Source organism: Mollisia scopiformis, assembly GCF_001500285.1.
Source record: "Mollisia scopiformis unplaced genomic scaffold LY89scaffold_14, whole genome shotgun sequence".
Classification (NCBI taxonomy): Eukaryota; Fungi; Ascomycota; class Leotiomycetes; order Helotiales; family Mollisiaceae; genus Mollisia; species Mollisia scopiformis.
In genome coordinates, this window is record NW_017263594.1 from 463446 (window position 1) to 482946 (window position 19501).

At 47.9% G+C, this 19501-nt stretch overlaps 6 protein-coding genes across 6 annotated transcripts; 2 read left to right on the forward strand and 4 right to left on the reverse strand.

The window, feature by feature from the left end:
• Positions 1-380: 380 nt before the first annotated feature.
• Positions 381-2853, reverse strand: LY89DRAFT_94885 (DWNN-domain-containing protein). Its single transcript, XM_018223526.1, has 3 exons — positions 2559-2853; positions 2219-2507; positions 381-2169 (listed from the first exon to the last, which is right to left on the reverse strand). Exons 1-3 carry the CDS (start codon positions 2731-2733, stop codon positions 759-761), a joined length of 1875 nt encoding a protein of 624 aa, XP_018070110.1. The 5' UTR covers positions 2734-2853; the 3' UTR covers positions 381-758.
• A 918-nt stretch (positions 2854-3771) lies between these two features.
• On the reverse strand, positions 3772-5665 carry LY89DRAFT_719470 (uncharacterized protein; the record flags this gene model as incomplete). Its single annotated transcript, XM_018218497.1, has 9 exons — positions 5524-5665; positions 5203-5338; positions 4983-5113; positions 4638-4759; positions 4566-4586; positions 4379-4407; positions 4277-4328; positions 3877-4106; positions 3772-3832 (listed from the first exon to the last, which is right to left on the reverse strand). The coding sequence occupies exons 1-9, from the start codon at positions 5621-5623 to the stop codon at positions 3772-3774; spliced, it is 882 nt and encodes a 293-aa protein (XP_018070111.1). The 5' UTR covers positions 5624-5665.
• Positions 5666-9564: 3899 nt separating this feature from the next.
• LY89DRAFT_587189 (yippee-domain-containing protein) lies at positions 9565-10515 on the reverse strand (the record flags this gene model as incomplete). The annotated part of the gene is made up of 2 exons (XM_018209413.1): positions 9565-10155; positions 10357-10515. The coding sequence occupies 2 exons, from the start codon at positions 10513-10515 to the stop codon at positions 9565-9567; spliced, it is 750 nt and encodes a 249-aa protein (XP_018070112.1).
• Positions 10516-11854: 1339 nt separating this feature from the next.
• On the forward strand, positions 11855-12950 carry LY89DRAFT_685702 (uncharacterized protein). Its single transcript, XM_018215137.1, has 3 exons — positions 11855-11998; positions 12054-12529; positions 12576-12950. Exons 2-3 carry the CDS (start codon positions 12315-12317, stop codon positions 12781-12783), a joined length of 423 nt encoding a protein of 140 aa, XP_018070113.1. The 5' UTR covers positions 11855-11998; positions 12054-12314; the 3' UTR covers positions 12784-12950.
• Positions 12951-13497: 547 nt separating this feature from the next.
• Positions 13498-17485, forward strand: LY89DRAFT_647727 (uncharacterized protein). The gene is made up of 7 exons (XM_018211971.1): positions 13498-14094; positions 14156-15372; positions 15423-15727; positions 15775-16095; positions 16148-16967; positions 17018-17044; positions 17103-17485. The coding sequence occupies exons 1-7, from the start codon at positions 13825-13827 to the stop codon at positions 17287-17289; spliced, it is 3147 nt and encodes a 1048-aa protein (XP_018070114.1). The 5' UTR covers positions 13498-13824; the 3' UTR covers positions 17290-17485.
• A 508-nt stretch (positions 17486-17993) lies between these two features.
• LY89DRAFT_586983 (uncharacterized protein) lies at positions 17994-19208 on the reverse strand (the record flags this gene model as incomplete). The annotated part of the gene is made up of 7 exons (XM_018209398.1): positions 17994-18049; positions 18104-18171; positions 18225-18457; positions 18509-18611; positions 18671-18727; positions 19039-19088; positions 19173-19208. 7 exons carry the CDS (start codon positions 19206-19208, stop codon positions 17994-17996), a joined length of 603 nt encoding a protein of 200 aa, XP_018070115.1.
• Between the last annotated feature and the right edge of the window lie 293 nt (positions 19209-19501).

A 19501-nucleotide genomic window follows, 5' to 3' on the forward strand; every position in this document is an offset into this window, starting at 1 on the left:
CATGTCACTATCACCGTCGCACGACTTGAATCTCAACAAATTTTCACGAGTCGTATCCGTTGAAGGTGCAGGGTAGGAATTTGTTTCTGGATAGAGAGAATTATTCCTTGCTGATGGCTGACTTGCATGAGTTGGCCGATGGTCGGCAAAATAATACCCTTCTTGAGCCGAAGAGCCTCATCCACACTCAATCTTGATCGCTCTTTATTCTTTCAAGTGGCTCTGGGACATGTTCATCATTTCAAGCTGAAGATCAATAAGAAAGAGGATATGTAAAAAGGTCATATACTTATCACTAGTACGAAGTAGATCACACATTTGAAGAAATTGTTTGGTAGACTGGTATGCATTGGTTTTTCTCAATGGCTATGTACAAAAGGCAACGCACCCAGAAGAGTCGAGTGATTCCACTGCAAGAGCAGCTAGTCACTCGGTCCCTCCAGCTTCCATTTACTATCCATGCCCTGCACCCACAACGCCAATGACCATCTATGACTGGACCAGTCGTAATAGCTCATACTGTGATGCAAAAGATCAAAAGCCCACGCCCATAATGCAGACTATTCCCACCCATCATTCAAGTCCGCCACCACCCATCCATAAACGCCTTGCAATGCTAACTCCTGATGCGAAAAGCAAAACCAATGTCGAATGAAAGAAATAGAGTAGAGTCTCTGAAAACCAATATGTACCGTGACCGAGGCAAGGCATCGAGATCAAATGAGACCTCACAAGGGAAAGAAGAGCGCATTGCTCATTTACAACTCCCTATAATCACTCGGCCTAACACGTCTCTGTCTACCCTGATGGCGATGAGGATTGACCGGCTTGCGGAAATACGCATTATCCTCCTCATTCGGCAGCGGCTCTGCAAACACAGTCTTCTGCTGATTTGGGAATTGCGTCGCACCAGCACCATTAAGATTTCCATTTCCATTTGCGATTCCATTTGCATTGTGTTGCCCGCCCATATTTCCATTCATCATTCCCATGTTCCCCATGCCATTGAATCCAGCACCGCCATACATGTTTGGGAAACCGCCGAAGTTGTTCATACCCATCATAGGATTCATGCCTATCATTGGATTCGGCATACCCATACCAAAACCGTTCATCATGTTTGGCATTCCTGCAAAACCACCGTTGGGGTTGAAGTTGTTCATCATATTTGGCATGTTGGGCATATTGGGCATGAAAGGCATGTTTGGGAAGCCTGCCATTCCGTTCATCATTTGCTGTTGCTGGAGCATAGCTTGCTTTTGTGCTTCTTGCTGTTGCATAGCCTTAGGAGCCTTGGGAATCTTGGGGTTCTCGAGCAGCTCTTCAGCTGGTCGCTTCTTTGGTTGTGGTTTAGCTTCGTCCTTTACTGGCGACTTCGTTGGATTGGGAGTTGATACTGCAGTCGAAGGGGATTTGGCGGCTGACTTGGCGGCTTCCTTGACTTGAGCTGGCGATTTTGGTGCAGGAGATGGTGAGTTGGCCTTTTCGACCTTCTCGGTGGATGTCGGGGTTTCTGGCTTGACACTTGGTGGAGTCCTGGATCTTTCTTTCTCCTTTCTAAGGGCAGCATTCTTTTCCTCCAAATAAGCTGTGATCTTGGCGGATGTCTCGTCATCAGTCTTCAGATCATCAATTAGTACTCCTTCAGTCTGACAACCAGGGCAAGTAAAATCGCTATCAATGAGCGCATTAGTAATGCAATCATTGCAATACGTCTTCTCACAACACGGCGTCTTCATTGGGTCTATGAATATTCTGTTGTCGATGGAACACTCCAATCCCCTATCCTGTAACTCCTTATCACCCAAAGCAGCAGCTTGTGCAGCGGCAGCAGATGACTTGGTCTTTGCTTGAAATTTTTCCCATGATGCCTTATCTGGCTCTGCAATCACAAATTGGCCTTCTGCATTGACCATAACTCCGGGAGGAAGCTTCGCATCTTCAGAACCATCACCATTGAGTATCTCAGGCTTCTCTACAGTTTTCAAGAATGATCTTGGAATTCCAGTGGTACGCTTCAGACGAACTGGATTCCAGTTGGGGTCATTGTTTGTAGGACATTCCTTGATCCAATGGCCCTTCTGACCACACCGATAACAAACATAGGAGGAGGGCGGCTCGTCGCCAGATGACTTCTTGTGGAAGCCTGAGTGAGGGACTTTTGCTTGCCTGCGTCGGTGTCAGCGAGATTCAAAAGAAACAGTGTGAATCAACTTACTTGCTCATCTCATGCAACTGCTCGTTCCACTGCTCGTTCTGGGCCTGGAACATAGCTTGCAAGCGCTCCTCTTCAGTCATAGATGCATTGTCCATCTGTGCCAAACCCGTCGCAGCAGTTGCCTTGGCTGCAGCCTTGGAGACTTCTTTGCGAGAGTTGTTCTTGGCATTCGCTGGCATCTTGCCATTTACATATCGTTGTGCTCGTCCAGCGCCTTTCTTCTGGCTTGGTAATCGACGGGCGACCACAGTCGTGGAACGGGGAATGATTGCGGTATCATCATCGTAGACTGTGATACATTAGTATGGTTGCGAGGAGTTAATCTGCAGATGATGCTTACCTTCACTATTGCTATCGTCGGTGGAGATTGTAAGGTCGAAATCAGTTCCATCACCTAATCCACTCTTGATGATGATATCACGCTTGAGCTCAAAGACTGAGATACCAGTACCCTCAAACTCTATCCTAGAAGTTTCCTTTTGGTTCCTGAACTTGTAGAATACGGAGGACGACATGATGAGGTCTGGTCGATGGTGAGACTGAATGGATTGATGTGCCGTTCGCAGATGTTGTTAATCGCGATGTCGCGACGATGATTCGGTGCACTTCGAAAACGAACGCAAACGGATGAGCAATCGAGAGAATCAGGGACAGGGGGACAAATATTTGTGAGTGAGTATGTGCGACCGCAAGATCAAGATTCTTCTTTTTTTTCCGTTCAAGGGGAACGAGTTTGAAATCAAAATCTGATTGCAATCACTGGAGATAGCTCTGGTGACAGGAACAAGTTCTGCGTGAAGAAAAAAAGGAAATGATGTACAAGATTGCAGAAAGTTCTGCTATTGTGCTTGCGCGCTGATATTGTGCGACGTTCTTGGTATTGTCTCCTCCACGACAAAGCCAGTGAATCTTTTCCACCACGACTCGTAAAACCGAACTCCTACACCAACTTTTGTTCCTCCCCGACTTCTGGACCAAGTAGACACGAGCTCGGGTCCGCCAAGTGACCTTTCCGATGCCAGACCTGATGATTCGAAGTTGTTTGTTGAGTTTCGCGATGAATTGTCGTTGCGAAGATGTTGTAGGATCAAAGGTGGACAGATGACAGCCGGCGGCAAAGAAAGAGTTCGACTCACTAGCTTATAAATCAGGCTTTCACGCTACGGCCAGGCAACAACGAACCAGCGAACCGAACGAACCGAAGACGCATTTGGTCTAGCGTCCCCCCTTTATGATTCACGAAGCGACAATAGACAAGGGAATGTTGTGAATGTCTGATAGAAATGCTACACCAGCGATGTAAGGACTCAACAGGGGGGATCCGGTAAGTCAAAGATATTGTTTCGGTGCTTCTTTTAATGAATCAATGTGTATATTCAAAGCCGCTGATCTATGACTCTTCATAGAATGTCCCATTCCAGGGTCACGACTTGAGACCATACATCTCTCAACAATGAACACGATAAAATGCTCAATATTCGTCTCGAGCCTCTGCATACGTACGCTCCCTACGTAGTTTTCCAATGATTGCTATTCCTCATCCTTCTCTCTATTCAGGCTATCCTCGTCTGTTGATATCCAGGCTCTTCGTTTTTATCATCCTCTCCTGTTATACTAACACTCGATCAGCCCCTGCTTCGAATTCTGCAAAGTCTTACTACGGCCACGATGCTGCTTTGAACACCCTATCATGAGAATCATAATCTCGCTCAAATCTGACTTGAGAAATGACTCGATCAGACCCAAGACCACGCTCACCAAATATCACTGGCGAGGCAAACGCAGCAAGGACATCTGCATGAAGCCAATGACGCCTAATTCGGGCGCAGAGCACCATTGCCTTTTCAGCCCTGCACTTCCATCTCACGACTGTTGCCACAAACGAACACTATACTAGATCCAGTGATCCTCACCTTCCTGGACCAGCCTTTGCGAGAAAGTTCTCATGTCTTATGCATACCATTCTTAAAATTTCAAATTTACGGAAAATTGTGGACTCTGTCTTGCTTGGCTGAATTCCCAACATAGGAACTCCTTTTCAGCCTGTAAGTAACTTACCAGTTTGATTAGAATGAGCTTTGAGGTGGTACGCTTAGATGGCAGGAATTCACTAGTATGTAGACAAGTGCTGTACAGAGCTGGATTTGGTTCCCATCTTACTGGAATTCATTACTGACACCAGCTGAATACTGGAGGCATGTTTTATCTTGACAGTCTTTCATTAATTTCTACAAAATACTCTTCTTCAGTCCGCACTCGTACCGAACGACAATTCTCCCTGTTCTTACTCTCTCTCCTTATCCCTGGAAAAGATAATGACTCCACAGTGGTTTCAAACGCTACTTACATGACCTAGGATCTCCCGATACTGTACGAATGTCAATGCTAGCAAAGATAGCGTAGGGTCTCTTTAACTTACTTCTTCTTGTCGCGGCCGCAGTAAATACTCGATTTGCTGAACTTTCCCCGCCACTTCTTGAGACTGGTCTTTGATGGAGGAGATGCCAAAACGTGATTGACTTAGTCTTGTGGCTAATGTAACTGATGATCATATTGATCTTATCAGTACCACCGTCAGTAACGTTCAAATTCATGCTCGGAGAACGTCCGATCTGCATTGCTTGTGCTTGTTGTTATTGTTGTACAATTTGCTGTTAATACACGGCTTGTGGAGAAGAAACTTGAACGAGAGTATTGCCGTACGGCCCAGAAACACCATTTGCTCTTGAGTTAGAGCGGGAACGATGCTCCTTTGGGAGCATACCAGCTGTATCTTGTTGTGGAGGGATATAGGCTAGTGCCGGCAAGTTCTCGGATTGGCGGGGCATATCAATGCCAGAGTCTTTGCCCTGGGGAGGAGGGGGTGCAGCCCGAGTTGGGTACGCAACTGGAGGTCTGGGAGCTGGACGAGTTGGGGCATGTCAATGCCCTGATCTCTTAGCTATTGCGATCCGCTTTGCCATAACCTCATGACTCGGGCGTACCGAAGCTTTTGCTGGACTTTCCTGAACAAGTAGCAGAACAGAACGATGCTGCAGAGGCTGTACCAAGGATGTGCCGATTGCTGTGCCTTGAGGTCGGCGAGGAGGATGTCAGCCGACTCGGCGTAGTGGTAATAAACTGCGAGTGTAGATACTCCGACTTAGCGGAGACTCATCAACTTTTTGATATGCTGTCTCCTTCAGGATTGGTATTGACGACTGGAGCTTCACGCAGGTGTCTTTGTGATGGTCCCTCGCTGGCTCTAGAACCAGTCAGCCATGATTCTCGGAGGCTTGATAGGATGCGCACAGCTGCCAACGTACCAAGAGCTCCGAAGTTGGTGTACTTTTCAGGATCATCATTGTGATCGAAGTAGTAGAATGCAAGACCGTCCTTGAGGCCGGAAGAGACCAATGTCGACATCGGCTTGAGGGGAACTTTTGTCGTTAGGCAACGGGAAAATACATGGAAATTTGATCTTTACTTCGTCGCCTGCACTGCAGGGCAGGCTCGGAACCCTCGCTCCACCGTCGCTGCTGGTACACAGCTTCATAGGGCTAGCAAGTTGTCCAAACTTGGCCATTCAGATTAGGCTCCCATTAAAGTCTAGGAGAGTCAGCTATACATCAGTACATTTCAAGTCACAGCTCACAATTATGGTGCACGCCGAAACGGCTACGTTCGATGCATTTACATTGTTTTCTAATAGACAGCTATTGAAGTGTCACGATTGCCGCCAGCCACACAAGAATCTTCCTTCAACATTCCCACCTCTGCATCTACTTCTGCGTTTAACTTCGCACGATCGACTGGTGTTCCGTATTTACAGAAAGACGACGAGAAATATCGGCAAGCGAAGTTCACCGTCTTCTTGAGCTTTGGTGAGTAGCTCGTTGAATTTCGCTTGTCGATATTTCTCGTCGTCTTTTTTTTTCGCTCCGCTTTTTGTTTCTCACTACGTACACGAGGTGTCTTCTTGGATAGTGTCGACTTATTACTCATCTCGGAGAAATCTCTTGTCGTAAATGAGTCTCACAACAAATCAACACTATCTAAGAAGACACCTCGTCTACGTAGTGAGAAACAAAAGCGGATCGCAAAAAAAAAGACGACGAGAAATATCGACAAACGAAGTTATCATGGAACTTATTGTGATGAACAGCCTATAGAGCTCCCAGGCCTATAATAGACTATATTAGCCATGCTTCAAAGTAACATGAGACCATCCATACCCATTGTAAGAAGACATGGTGTTGTGAAGGTTGCGGATTGTCGCAGTTGCGAGGGGAACTGCAAACGCGATATCGTGGAAGTTATTGTGATGAACAGCGCACTGGAGCCCGAGGTCTCCAATAGCCTGTGTTAGCCGTGTTTCGAAATATGATGAGAGCAAGATTACCTTCTTCTTGACAAATGCCTCAACCTTCCCTACTCTCCATCATCGGTGCCTCTGAAACGATACCAATTTCTCCCTCAGGATTGATACCACACTTCGCCCAGGCACAAAACCTTTAGAGTTTCCAGGTTGTGTAGCTCGGCCTTGCAACCTCTCCATTCACAGAGAAATGGGAATTCTCTATGGTCACCCTTTCTTGGTGGGTGATATCATTGAGCTTATTGTGATGAACAGCCAATGGAGCCTTAACGCCAGTGATAGCCCGTATTAGTCCCTGGCTCGAAGTAGCATGAGATAAAGACAACGTACTTCTTCTCGACAAACGTTCCTCCAACTCTGCCTTCAAGACCTAGCCTATCGTCGTCCTTCCGAGGTCGGCCTCGAATGGAACAGAACATTGTTGAGGATCTTGAGATGGTATTAACACGAAAGCTCAAGAGGATCGATAGGGTAGGGTTGCGGGTTAGCAAGGGTGACTGACCCTGGGTGTTGGAAACGGCGGTAATGTGTCGGGACTGTTCACGGCAAGCCGCGCACAATCAGTCTGTTCTCAAGGAACTGCTGGAGCAATGTTAGAAGGATTTACTGAGTCTCCACGCACTTGGATCGAAGACTTACTTGCAAAGGAACAGCTCATTGCGCGTTGTCGGTGCTTAGCTGCCCGACTGTATTGAGCTTATTATTGTGATGAACAGCCTAGAGTACAGGTCCAGCAACTCTTGGCAACCTTGGTGCAGCGTCGGGCGTAGATGTTGCTTGGTATGAAGAGATAGGGTGACAAGGGTATCATCTTCAAGCTTGAGGAGTTGGCTTTGCCTGCGCAGCAAGGAGGTTTGGTTGCCTGTTTCGAGCAAGTAAGCTTCAAGTTCTGCTTGCGCGTTGTCCTAGACTTCCAAGATCTGGAAGTGGTGTTGATCTCTCTGACACGCTCGAGATATAGGGAAGAGATGAAAGAGAGGGAAGGGGAAGGGCAAAGGGAAGGAGGGGGTAGAAGCTTACCATCTCCTTACAACGCGAGCTGTCAGCATCCCTTGGCCGTGTTGGATCGGGGGCAGCAAGGTACATAGTACTCGCAGTTGCGAGTGTGACCTCGTTCTTGATCAAGTGTAGGGTCGAGGGAGGCTTGAGGAGAGAGAAGGAGTACAACGAAGTGAGGACGAGAGGGTTGAAGATGGCAACTTGCAGCAAGAACGAAGGTCAGCGCACTCTCACCTCGAGACAGTCTCCAAGCCAGCAACCACCAGGAAGGAAAGGACGAACACGTCCTCGAAGTAGAGTGGATCGTTGACGTACCTCCTGAGACTGTGGATCAAGTGTGGAGGAGAATAGGTATGAAAAGTCATGATGGAGCAAGAGGTATGGATAGAGTTGTTGAGATGGTGAGGAGGAAGAGGAATATGGAAGGTAGAAGATGGTTTTCGGAAATCAGATCTTTGTGGGCATGTCTGTGCCCCTAGGCGTTGCTGTGCGTAGTGACCAAAGCGGCAGTTTCGAGGCGGGGATATTGATTGGACAACTGGAGGCTGCTGAGTCGTCAGGTAACACGAGCTTGCCATTTCATACCCTATCAAACGGTCAGAACCATGTCCTCAAGCTTCATAGTCCTTTCATGCAGTCTACTGGAGCAACTGATGCAAATGGGTGAGGAGAGGAACTGTTTGTGCCACAGCCCTTCCCTGTCTCACAAATAAGCATTTCTTTCTTCTCCATTCACGATTTCTCAACTTAACATATCGTATCTTCAGAACAGAGAAGACTAGGATACACCAACCGTAACTTCCTCCTTTAGTAGATCATGTGCGTGAATGGCACGTTTAACACCTATAGAAGAACCCCCTCCATTCTACAGAGCAGGGCCACCGGCATGTTACTGGTCTGCTAGATGTCATGTGTGAATCCGGCCCTGATGCCTATTAAAGAATTCCTTCTCCAGCCAACCATCTCCTCACACAAAGAATCACCCGTTGTGTAAACTGTTATGAGAGCCTGCGTGAGCCTAGCCACACGCCTCATTTAAATTCAACCAAATTCTCTATTTGTTCTATTTTCTAAACTCCCAAACACTCCCTTGAATAACTCTACAAATACATTGTCCAGAGAACCTCAGGCGCGGAATCTCTCCCATAATCGGACGATTCTGACCAGCGAACAGGAAATACTTGCTCGCTGGACGGACATATCATTTGGTGCATCCAATCCGACGGGAAGATATGCGAACGGACGAATTCTTTCATACGTTTGATAAGAAGGTGGTTAATTTCATCGATTATAAGTTAACTTCTGCTGTCAGCAGCTCATGCGGTACTTGACTTACCGACGAGAATGCCCACAACATGCAGAACAGAAGAAGACATCCACCTTCTACCCAGACACAAAGACTACAACATCATCAAAGCAGAATCTTCAACCCAAACTCTCATCTCAACAGAACGTGTGAGTCGGGGATGTAACCTGCACGTGACGCCCCTTTACCCCTCGCTTCGTTCAAAATGTCCCATACCTCCACCCAACATCTCTGTTCACTAGCTAGGTAAGTCATGTATGTTCAAAGAAGCAGATAGGAGTGGGAATGTGAATTCATTCATGCAACTAAACTGAAAGAGGGGGTATAATATGCCAAACTGGATCCGATCCCAACGCAAATGCCAAAAGCAAACCCACCCTCCCATATGGAAAATCTCGCCTCTAATTATTGACAAGCCCTTGTTGTGGTCATTAATTACTGGTGGAATGTGAAAAGCAAAAACTCCAGCTCGAAACCATGATCGTGATCGTGATAGCCAACCTGTGGCTTGTAGGAAATTTCCTATGTTGAATGTCCGCCCAGAGCGCAAAACGCGCGAATAGCGCATACAGCGCTGACCGCGCATTCTGCGCAATTTGCGCAAAGTCGAGTGAGCATTGCGCCGTCCCCATCTTTGCAGAAATTGACGTTCGAAAATGCTTGACCCTAGGCCTGAGATAAAAATCAATAATCTCTCTTCCAACCTCCAACTCTTCTTCCCCTCCTCTTCCTCACCACTTCTGCGTCCCACACGCCAGCAAAGAGATCATCGCACTCGTCCTCATCCTCGCTATCAAACACCACTGGTCCACCTTCCTCTCCTTCTCCCTCCTCTTCCAAATACTCTCTCACACCATCATCCTCATCTATCTCATCATCCGTCACATCCTCCCATCCCACTCTCAACACCACCCTCTTCATCTCCAAAATGAATTTCCCAACTTTATATTTCTGACTTGGCTCCTTCGCATCCACGTATTTCCAGCCCAACGTGGTAGCGCAAATATTGCAACTAACGTCTGCCACAACATGCATACCAGTCAACAACTCTCTATTCACCCTCCTTCCGGTCTTAGTATTGATAAGCTCATCCGGCTTCCACTCATGGTCTTTGTTGGTAGAATTAGGAATTGGAGGTGGATATGAAGCCTGAGAAAGCGAAATGGGAGCCGAAACTAGGTACGCGCGACCATGACGGCCTGTGAAGCCTTTCGAGACGATTTGTGATGCAAGAGCAATGTCCGTAGCGCAGGTGATGCATCGGAGAGTATTTGGCTGTGCGCGATGGAGTCGGTGTACTCGGGATTTATCTGGCTTGCTGATTGTGTCTTTCTGTCGACTTGGAAGGGTTTGCAGGGCTTCGTGGAGTATGCCTTTCCCTTTCCCTTTGCCTTTGCCTTTGTATGTAGTCATGTGTGGGAGAACGAAATGGGGAGATGGAGGAGAGGAGGCTGGTGAGGTAGCGGCGGAAGAGACGGGGGAATAGCTTAGCGAAGGTACATTGTCGGAGACGGTGCTAGAAGTAGACTGCTGTCTCTGCCTCTGCGATTCATGATCGTGTGAGCGTCTGCGGAAAAAGAAATGGAAGGAGGGAATGAGATAAGTGGCGAATGGAGGTCGAGGTTCTTGCGCCATCTGAGAGGTATATTGATTGTATGCCGCCGAGAGAATAGGAACGTTTGGTAGAGAAATCTTTATGGAAGAAGAGTAGAGTCAGCTTGGATCTTGGAGTCTCAGAGATCAGAAGATGTCAGTGCCGGGTTGGTCGGCGGGTAGTTGGGAACTTTGTCTGAGTGATTTCGTCTCATACCATAATCACGCAGTTGACTTTAACAGTCACTTCCGCTCATCTGGCGTCGACTTTGCGCATATTATTTATTATTCTTCGGCGGGAGAGCATTTGAGGCACGCACGCCTTGGGCTTGGGAAATGTGCCGCAATATGTAGGACATTGAGAAGGTAGTGGTGGTGGTCCGATGAAGATCATCATGTCCAGTGCGGTGTGGCCCCTCCTTCTCCGAGCCTCGCATCATCTGCAGCATGCAGCTTTCCCCTCCAAGACATCCACATTCGGCAGACTACCACGATAAGATAGCGATCCTTGCAATAATTATTTTGAGCCTAAGAGTACCGGTTGAAGACTAAGTCTTTTATTATCATTATATATTGTATTCTCATATTATATTCCATTTTCTGTCTTGAAACCCAAACATCTTCATGGGAATAGTCGGATTTATTAAGGCGCTTGCCGTGGATTTGGTTCTTGGTGAAACAAAGTGTGAAAGGCTGATGCTGCTGCTGATCAACGTTCACCTCCGCGCTTACCGATCATCAGGTGCCATGTGATATTTGAGGATTATCAAGCAGGGTCGCATATGGACGGCTGTACTGCCGCTGTATATCATCCGAAATGTCGGAGACAGCACCAGCTCGAATGTTCGAAAACAACAAAGTGTTCCGATTGTGCCCAAATCAAAGAGTGAGGAGTATCTGTTCCGCTGGTGCTCGACCAGTCAAACATTTTCTCTAATACTCGAGTATACCTTTTTCTGACACGGCTAGTACGTGAGTCAGGAGATGTTCAGACGATGAATATTCAGCGAGGATGATGCAGGAAATTCAATCCGATCAAATGAAAAAGAAACGTAGTGAAGTAATGCCATTTGGGACTAGTCTCCCACGTGGGGCCATCCAATTGGGTACATACACGTGATTGATTAAACGGTGCAATTTCAAAGCGGGGCTTCCACTGTCCATTTTCTTAGTCTCGACTGACTCTCACAAAGACATCTTCATCGCATCTTGACCGCTGATCTCTACTGCACACCACCACTTTTCAAGTCTCAATCAAACCTTCTGAACCTCCATCGACCGCCTCACACTTCCAATCACAGCAACCAGATCCGACGATCCCTTCACCCTCACCCACAAAGAACTTCACCGACGCAATCGTGGCAAAAATACATCGAAATGGCTCCCAGTAAAAACCAAAGTCATAGTACGAGTAATCGTAAGGGCGAGAGTGTAGGCCGTCAAGCCAACATTCTCGCCTCCGCATACTGCGTCGACCGTTCAGCGTCTCTGTCTGGCTTCCACTACTCCACTACCGGCGCCGGCGGTACGTACTCCCCAAACTCTCCGAATCGCAATGGACAAATACTAACTTCCAGCAGGGGCAAAGTGGTATCCCTGAGGTCGCCTCGGGAATCCCCTCCCCACCGTCAAGCCCCCCTCTTGCGGCACTGACCTCGGCCAACGAACTTGCGCTCATCAAGAACCCGACCCGAAAGCGCGATACCGATGGCAAGAGAAAAAGCCGTAAAGAGGGGGCAGCGTACCACATCCGGGAAGAGTGTGAGAGACTCTTCTGCGAGACCATAAAAGGTGTTTTCCTTGGTGAAGAAGGACAGACATTGAGTAATGGCTCAATCGGCATGGGTGCGAACGCACATTCACCTCCCGACGAGGTTGTGAGTGGGCTTAACAACTATTTTCCAAGATGGTCGGGTCAGCCAATTGACGCTTGGATTGAAGTCTGGGACTATACAAGTGGATCCAGTTTCCGAGGATTTGTGGGAGGCAATGGAGACACGAAATCTCTATTCGCATTCTTTGATTCTTCGGTCGTTGGAAGAGAGCAGAAACAAGGGTAAGTATGAACTCTATGACCATTTCTGATTGCTAACATATCACAGTCTCATGGCACTTATCGAGCTGGCTGAAACGGTCTTTGCAGTTACCCAAGTAGTCATCTGCTTGGACCGTTCTATTTCGGAGGTTGATCGCAAAGCCTTCATGAAGAACCTTCGCTGGGTCGGATTCGAGGCAATCACTTTCGATAAGTGGGCCAATGCGCTCGATGTTACTAGTGATAAGTGGCTATTCTTGGGCATGGAAATATGATTGCAACTTCGGCGTTGGCGTATGGGGCATCAAATAAGCAGGGAACAGGAAAATATGGTCAATGGTCAAAAGCTTAGCCTTGGTACTTGGCGGGCGTGATCACTGAACTCTTAGGATGCTTGTACCTAGGGCAAATCGCGTTGCTAATTAATACACATTCGTCTTGGACGTTCTAATATATTTGACACTTATTCTCTGAGATCTTCTATTATCGTGCAAATCGTTAGCACATGTAACTAGTGCCACCTTTTCCCAATGTCCTCTTCGGATATATGGCTGTCTGACTTGGTGGCTTTTGAGACATTAAACTCGCCACACACATCATCTAGACAGTCTGAACCATGTACCGATGATATAAAGCATAACACGCCCAAAGTACAAGTCAACTTGCTTTAGACCATGTCTATATGTCCTTTTCAAGAAAGAATTGGCCAAGTTGGAGCTGCTGTAGCTGTCCTGAACGTTCATGTTGTGCACATCATTTGTCAAAGTCGGGCCAAACAGGACGGACATCCACCAGCAGCTGATACAAAGACTCTTTAGATTCCTACCTCATAGCTATGCTAGAACTCAAGAAAGGAATGAGAGGATAATGGATACTTGCTTAACTCCTCCACGTGATATCAAGCTCGAACCAATGTGACCCCTGCAAAGCGGCCGCAGCGTCATTGTTTTTAACCTTGAATCTTGCATGTGGACATGGGCACAAAAGCAGACCTTATCTTGACTCCAGCGTGATACCCTCTCTTCGTTTCACAACAGTCCTTACAAGTCCTACCATGAATTCGTGACCCCACACTCTTCAGGCACGTTGCCAATCCCATCCTTACCTCCCTTCGTCTCCACCCATAGACCTCCACTCCCAAACCTTAAGATCTTATTGCACCCCAAGTCGTCAAATTGGCTGGGTACATCAAATCCCTCGCCCAACACGCCAAGAACGTACCCAAATACATTCCTGACGGTCTGCTCAGGACCACTGGCGCTTTCGACTGGATCAACAGTAAGGGCGTGGCCGGTCGGCTGGACCGAGCCGGTAACATGGATTCCACGCCCGAGAATACGTCTGCGAACAAGAATGAGAAAGTAGAGAAGTCCTACCTGACTGCAGCGGTGGAATCCATTTCGCCATGGGGAGGTTCCCGGTCTTCGACGCCGAAACCAGCGAGTTCAGCTGCTCCGGGAGAGAGGTCTGGCTTGAAGAATCAGCATGGAGGGGATCATAGCACGCCGAGGTGGCATGGATTGAGTTCGAAGAGATACCCACCCGATTGTCCGCCGTTGAATGCTAGGTGGTTTTATGCTGTGGATGTGCGTACAGAATATTCTATCCAAGCTTAATGTCCCTTCGAGAACTGACAATGGGAGTTAGATACCCAAAAGGAAACCGAAGCTCCTCAAGAACCACCAAGAAGATACCAAGCCTGCCCCTCCGCCGAAGAAGTTTGTAACCTTCTCCGACCATGACTCCCGTGCTGTGGAAACTGCATACCAGAAGCTCGCAGACGAATATGATGATCCAAGCAAGGACCTAGGACGGAAGGATGACGGTGACATTGGCAGTGGAGCCCAATCTGCGTCGAGTGCTGGCAAGAAGCCGAACACCAGCATGAACGAAGCAGGACTAGATGAGCAAGCTGGAGGAAAGGTCCGAGTGCCGGTCCATGAGGACTTTCTGTTCGATGTCGATATTGAGGAGCGAGAGCTTTGTCCAGTCTATTGGTTAGGTCCTATCTACGAAGTGCGTCGAGGATCCTGGTTCTTTCAAGAAGGGTCGTCTTTACGACCTTGTGATGAGAACCTGGCTGCACAATTGGAGGAAGGATATCTGAAAATCAAGCCATTTAGATACCCTAAGCCTCCGGAAAAGACAACCTCGAGGCCAACATCAATGAAACCAGGGGAGGCGCCCAGCTCTCTGGCTTTGTCTGGAGCTTTTGGTCGTCAACGTGCTGGATCTGGAGAATTGACACCAAAAGCGTCTGTTGAGAACTTAAGAGCTGCCAGTCAGCAGTCTAGTGAGGACTTCAAAGATGGTCCAGTCCCCAGCCCTCATCAGCCGCAAACTTATCGTCTGTTTGGCACATACATGAATTCTGTTGTGACATATCAAGATGCTACTATAGCCTGGCTCTCTGCTGACAGTATCATGTCACGAGTCAGTAGTACTGTATACCAGAAATTTGCAGGCGGTGGCTATCTAGGAGGGGTGAAGCTTGTTAGAGGATATTCAGATTCGAGTAGCAAGCCCAAGGATGCACCTGCAGACAAGCCGCCATCGACTCCTACGAGTGCTGCAATCAAAGGCTCAGACGTTCCTGCTCTACAGCTCGACGAAAGGCAGCAGAAGCTTCTGAAGAGAAGATCAGCCCCACCAAGCACAAGCAGGCCCGAAGTTGATGCTCTTCAAAGATCAGCAAGACAATTGACTGGAGAAATAGATGAAGAGATGGAAGCGGAAGCTGTAAGGAAACGAGATGAAAAAGAGATTCAGAACGATTACAATGACCGTGATGGCGAGGATCAAGGACGAGAAATCGAGCATTTGATTCTTGTCACTCATGGTATTGGACAACGTTTGGGCATGAGGTGAGTCCACTCCTTTCTTTCCTCATATCATGTGCTAACAAGATGGACAGAACCGAATCCGTCAATTTCATACATGATGTAAATGTGCTTCGAAAGACACTGAAAAGCGTGTATGGAAGCAGTGCAGATCTTCAAGCCTTGAACTCGGAGATCGACAAGTTACCCAAGAATTGTCGCGTACAAGTCTTGCCCGTTTGCTGGAGACATCTACTTGATTTTCCGAAGAAGAGTGTCCGACAAAGCCGAAGAGAGCATGATATAGGCGATGCTTTTGGTGATGAAGAAGAGTATCCAAGTTTGGAGGATATCACTGTTGAGGGAGTACCGTTTGTACGCTCTCTCATCACTGATCTAGGTAAGTCGAGTCTTAGTTTTATTGAGACCTGCTAACACCCTTGACAGCTTTAGACATTCTTCTATACCAAAGTGCATACCGCGAACACATCAGCACTATTGTTCTCGAAGAAGCTAATCGTATCTTCAATCTCTTCTGCGAGCGAAATCCAGATTTCAAGGGCAAAGTCAGCATGGTTGGCCACTCTCTTGGATCTGCAATTCTGTTCGACATTCTTTGCCGACAAAAAGAGAAGCCTAAGATACATGCTTCACCTGCCCATCAAAAATACTACAAACAGCGACAACCGACACCAAGCAAGCATCAAGTCAAAAGCCTCGAATTTGATTTTGAGGTAGAGGACTTTTACTGCCTCGGATCTCCAATTGGTAAGTATTTCAAAATTCGTCATGTCGAGAAGTTCATGGCTAATAGTCCTAGGTCTCTTCCAGATGCTCAAGGGAAGAAACATTCTCGCACGCCATTACAGAGAAGATGCCCTCCCAGCCGAATCCCCCATGGACCCAGACTACATGCAAGATCCCTTCCTCGCTGCCTCCTCCTCAAGCTTTGCCTCAGGTGACCACATTTCAAGCATCACCGGCCTCCCTCTAACCATCTCATCACCTAAAACCGCCCAGCTCTACAACATATTCCACCCTTCAGACCCTATTGCCTACCGTCTCGAACCCCTCATCTCCCCCGCAATGTCAACAATGAAACCCCAAGCCCTCCCCTATACTAAGAAGACCATTTCCGCCAGCGTCTCCGGCATAGGCGCCACCATCGGCCAAAGCGTCAGTGGCCTCTGGTCCAGTCTGAGCTCCGGAATAGCAAGCAGTATCCTAAACCGCAGTCTCGGCCTAACCAGCGACGACGTAGCACGCATGGAATCCGCCCCGACCCCCAACCGCCAATCTTCCCTCTCCGTAGGCGCAGGAACCAACATAAGTGGTGGTGTCATCCCGCACGACCCCTCGATACCCGCCTTGCAACGTGAAAACACCAACGAGAAAAAGAACAAGTTAGCAGAGAATACCGCGGCTGCTGATCGTGACGGCAAGAGCAGCGCACCGACACTAATCGACGACGAGATCGAGACCCTGTACGCTGGGTTCCAGAAACGGAGGAACAGCGATGCAGGCGAAGAGAAGGAATTAGAGTGGGGAGAAGCGGAAGAAAGGGGCAAGAAATTAAGAAGAGAGGAGGCGAAGGTTAGAGCGCTGAATGGGAATGGGAGGGTGGATTATGCTATTCAGGAGTATGTTCCTTTATCCCCTCTACCTAACCCTAACTAACAACAAACTAAAGATCTGTGTTGGATTTCAATCCTATCAAGTAAGCCTTTCCCCTCCCCCTTTCCCCGAGGAAACAAGAAAATCTAACAACCAAAAAGCACAATTGCATCCCACCTCTCCTACTGGGCCGACGAAGACGTCTCCCACTTCATCATGTCACAGCTCCTATCCCGCCACCGGGTAACGACCCGCGCACACTCAAAATCAGATAGTGGTCCTATTCCGAATCTCAGATCTAATGGAGGTCCTAAACCGAAACTTAATTCTTCGTATACACCACGATAGGAGCAGAATAGATTTGTGATTGGCGTTTTCTTGCTTTGGGATCGAGGGCACTTGCATGGATGGGTGCGTGGTATGGAGTTTATTAGTGAGGATTGGAATGAGATCAAGCGGACGAGCTTTTGTAAATGTGTTAGATGATACTGTAGATGAGAATAGACACCACTCGTGAAGTGTGTCAATACCACTCATTTCAACCACTTACACTTTCAAATCATGCCTATTGTTAGTGAAATCTCACAGCAACTTGAAAACTACCTAAGGTAGGTACCCATCACCAATCACATGCACCAAAACCACACATGCATATCAAAGGTTCTCAATTTCGTTTGCGAGTTTGTATGCTAACTACCTAAACTATTACTGACCGCCCGATTACCGAAGGGTGTCTCGAAGTTCAGAAAAACCGCCGCGGCCGTCGTTGCTGCTCGCTCGTCCGTCGTACCGAATCGCATCGATCGCATCGAATCGAAAACCGAAATTGAGGCCCGACGCCTGTAGGTACGAATCTAGAAACACATAGTGAAATCAGGCCAACGCAAGAACGAAAAGGAGAAGAGAATATCAGCAGGCAACCCCAGTAGAAACGTGAACGACTTTTTGCGTAGGATCCGCCCTCCATACGCCGGATTGAGAAGGGAACAAGGACGAGGAGGTGGATGAGTTCCCTGGTTGTACTCAGCCGACTTCCACTGCTTTCCTTTCCTCTATTCAGCTGTATCAAGCTCATCATGATCTCTAGGTGGAGGGGAATCCATAGACACTTGGGGGTATCAGCGAGTTTAGTTCTTGGTTCTGATTTGAAGTTGTAAATCACCTTTGCGATCTTCTCCGTTGGTGCCGTTCTCGCGGGGTTCATCACGTTCTTCCTTAACATCACGATCTCTGTGAAATGGATTAGTAAATACTTGAAAAGCGTATGAATCGATTCAACTAACCTGTCGTCCGGGCTGCGGGAACGGTCGCCACGGTCACGACGATCGTAATCACGGTCACGGTCTCGACGGTCATCCTTTCGCGGGCTGTAGTCCCCTCGGCCACGGTCACGTCGAGGAGAGACGGAACGACGGCGAGGCGAACGACGACGACCACTATCACCACCTGGACGAGCACGAGGATTGTCACGACCATCGTCGAAACGCCATGAAGCAGATGGAGGAGTACGGGCCCACTACGAAAGAGTTAGTTTCAAACATCTTAGGAGAGGAATAGGATAGTATACCTCGATCTTCAAGATTTCGTCATAACGACCAACTCTCTTGTTGTGCATCTCATGGTAGGCATCATCGGCATCACGACGACTCTCATACTCGACGAAGGCAAACCTACTACAGGTGTCAACGACATTAGAGAATACTGCAAAGGGCAATCGGCGTCAACTCACAGACGACTAGCCGCAGTGCGGGGAGCAGGAATGTCACAACGGACAAGACGACCATAGCTATAAGGTATCCCATTAGTTTCAAACTTTCAAGTTCGAGGGTAAGGATAGCAGGAGCAAGCAGATGTAAACGGATTGCAAGAAGTTCGATCCGCCGCGATTCGGACAGCTTGTAGGCTATGAAGATATTGAAGACAATGACCGGTTCATTGTGCGACCGCTCGATCGATGGGGAATGGAAGAGGAGGATGTATAATGCGCGTATAGGAGATGGTGTATAGATAATGGCGAGGTATCGAGGGTATATGGGGGGAGAGGTAGACATCGCACTCGAAGGTGATCATCGAAATATCGACGTGTAGCTGACATACCGTTCGAACTCGTAAGCTAGGTCGCGGGCTCGAGTGCCTGGGCCGAAACCCTATATCGGAGCAAGTCAGTACAGTTCTTGTATATGCGCCATGTGATGGAGAGTAAATCGAAGCTTGAGCTGGGATTGACTTACGGTCACGTAGAGGGTGGTACCACCGCCGCGAGACATTGTGTTTGTGGTTGCGGAAAACTTGTTGTATTTGATACAAAGTCAGAAGGAGTTATCAAATATGCGCGCTAAGAGATGGCTGCACAGTATCTGGTTCTGAAGGTGGATTGAGAACAAGTTGTGGTTTGAAGTTTTTGGATTCACGATGGCAAAGCTGGGAGCTAAAGGCTGCCTGCCAAGCTAAGCCCAATTAAGAAAGCACACTTCCCTTCTGCTGCTAGTGACGTCGCTCGCATAGGGGTCTTGAATATGAAAGTTTAAAAATGAAGGAAACATAAACTCTTTCAACGGGC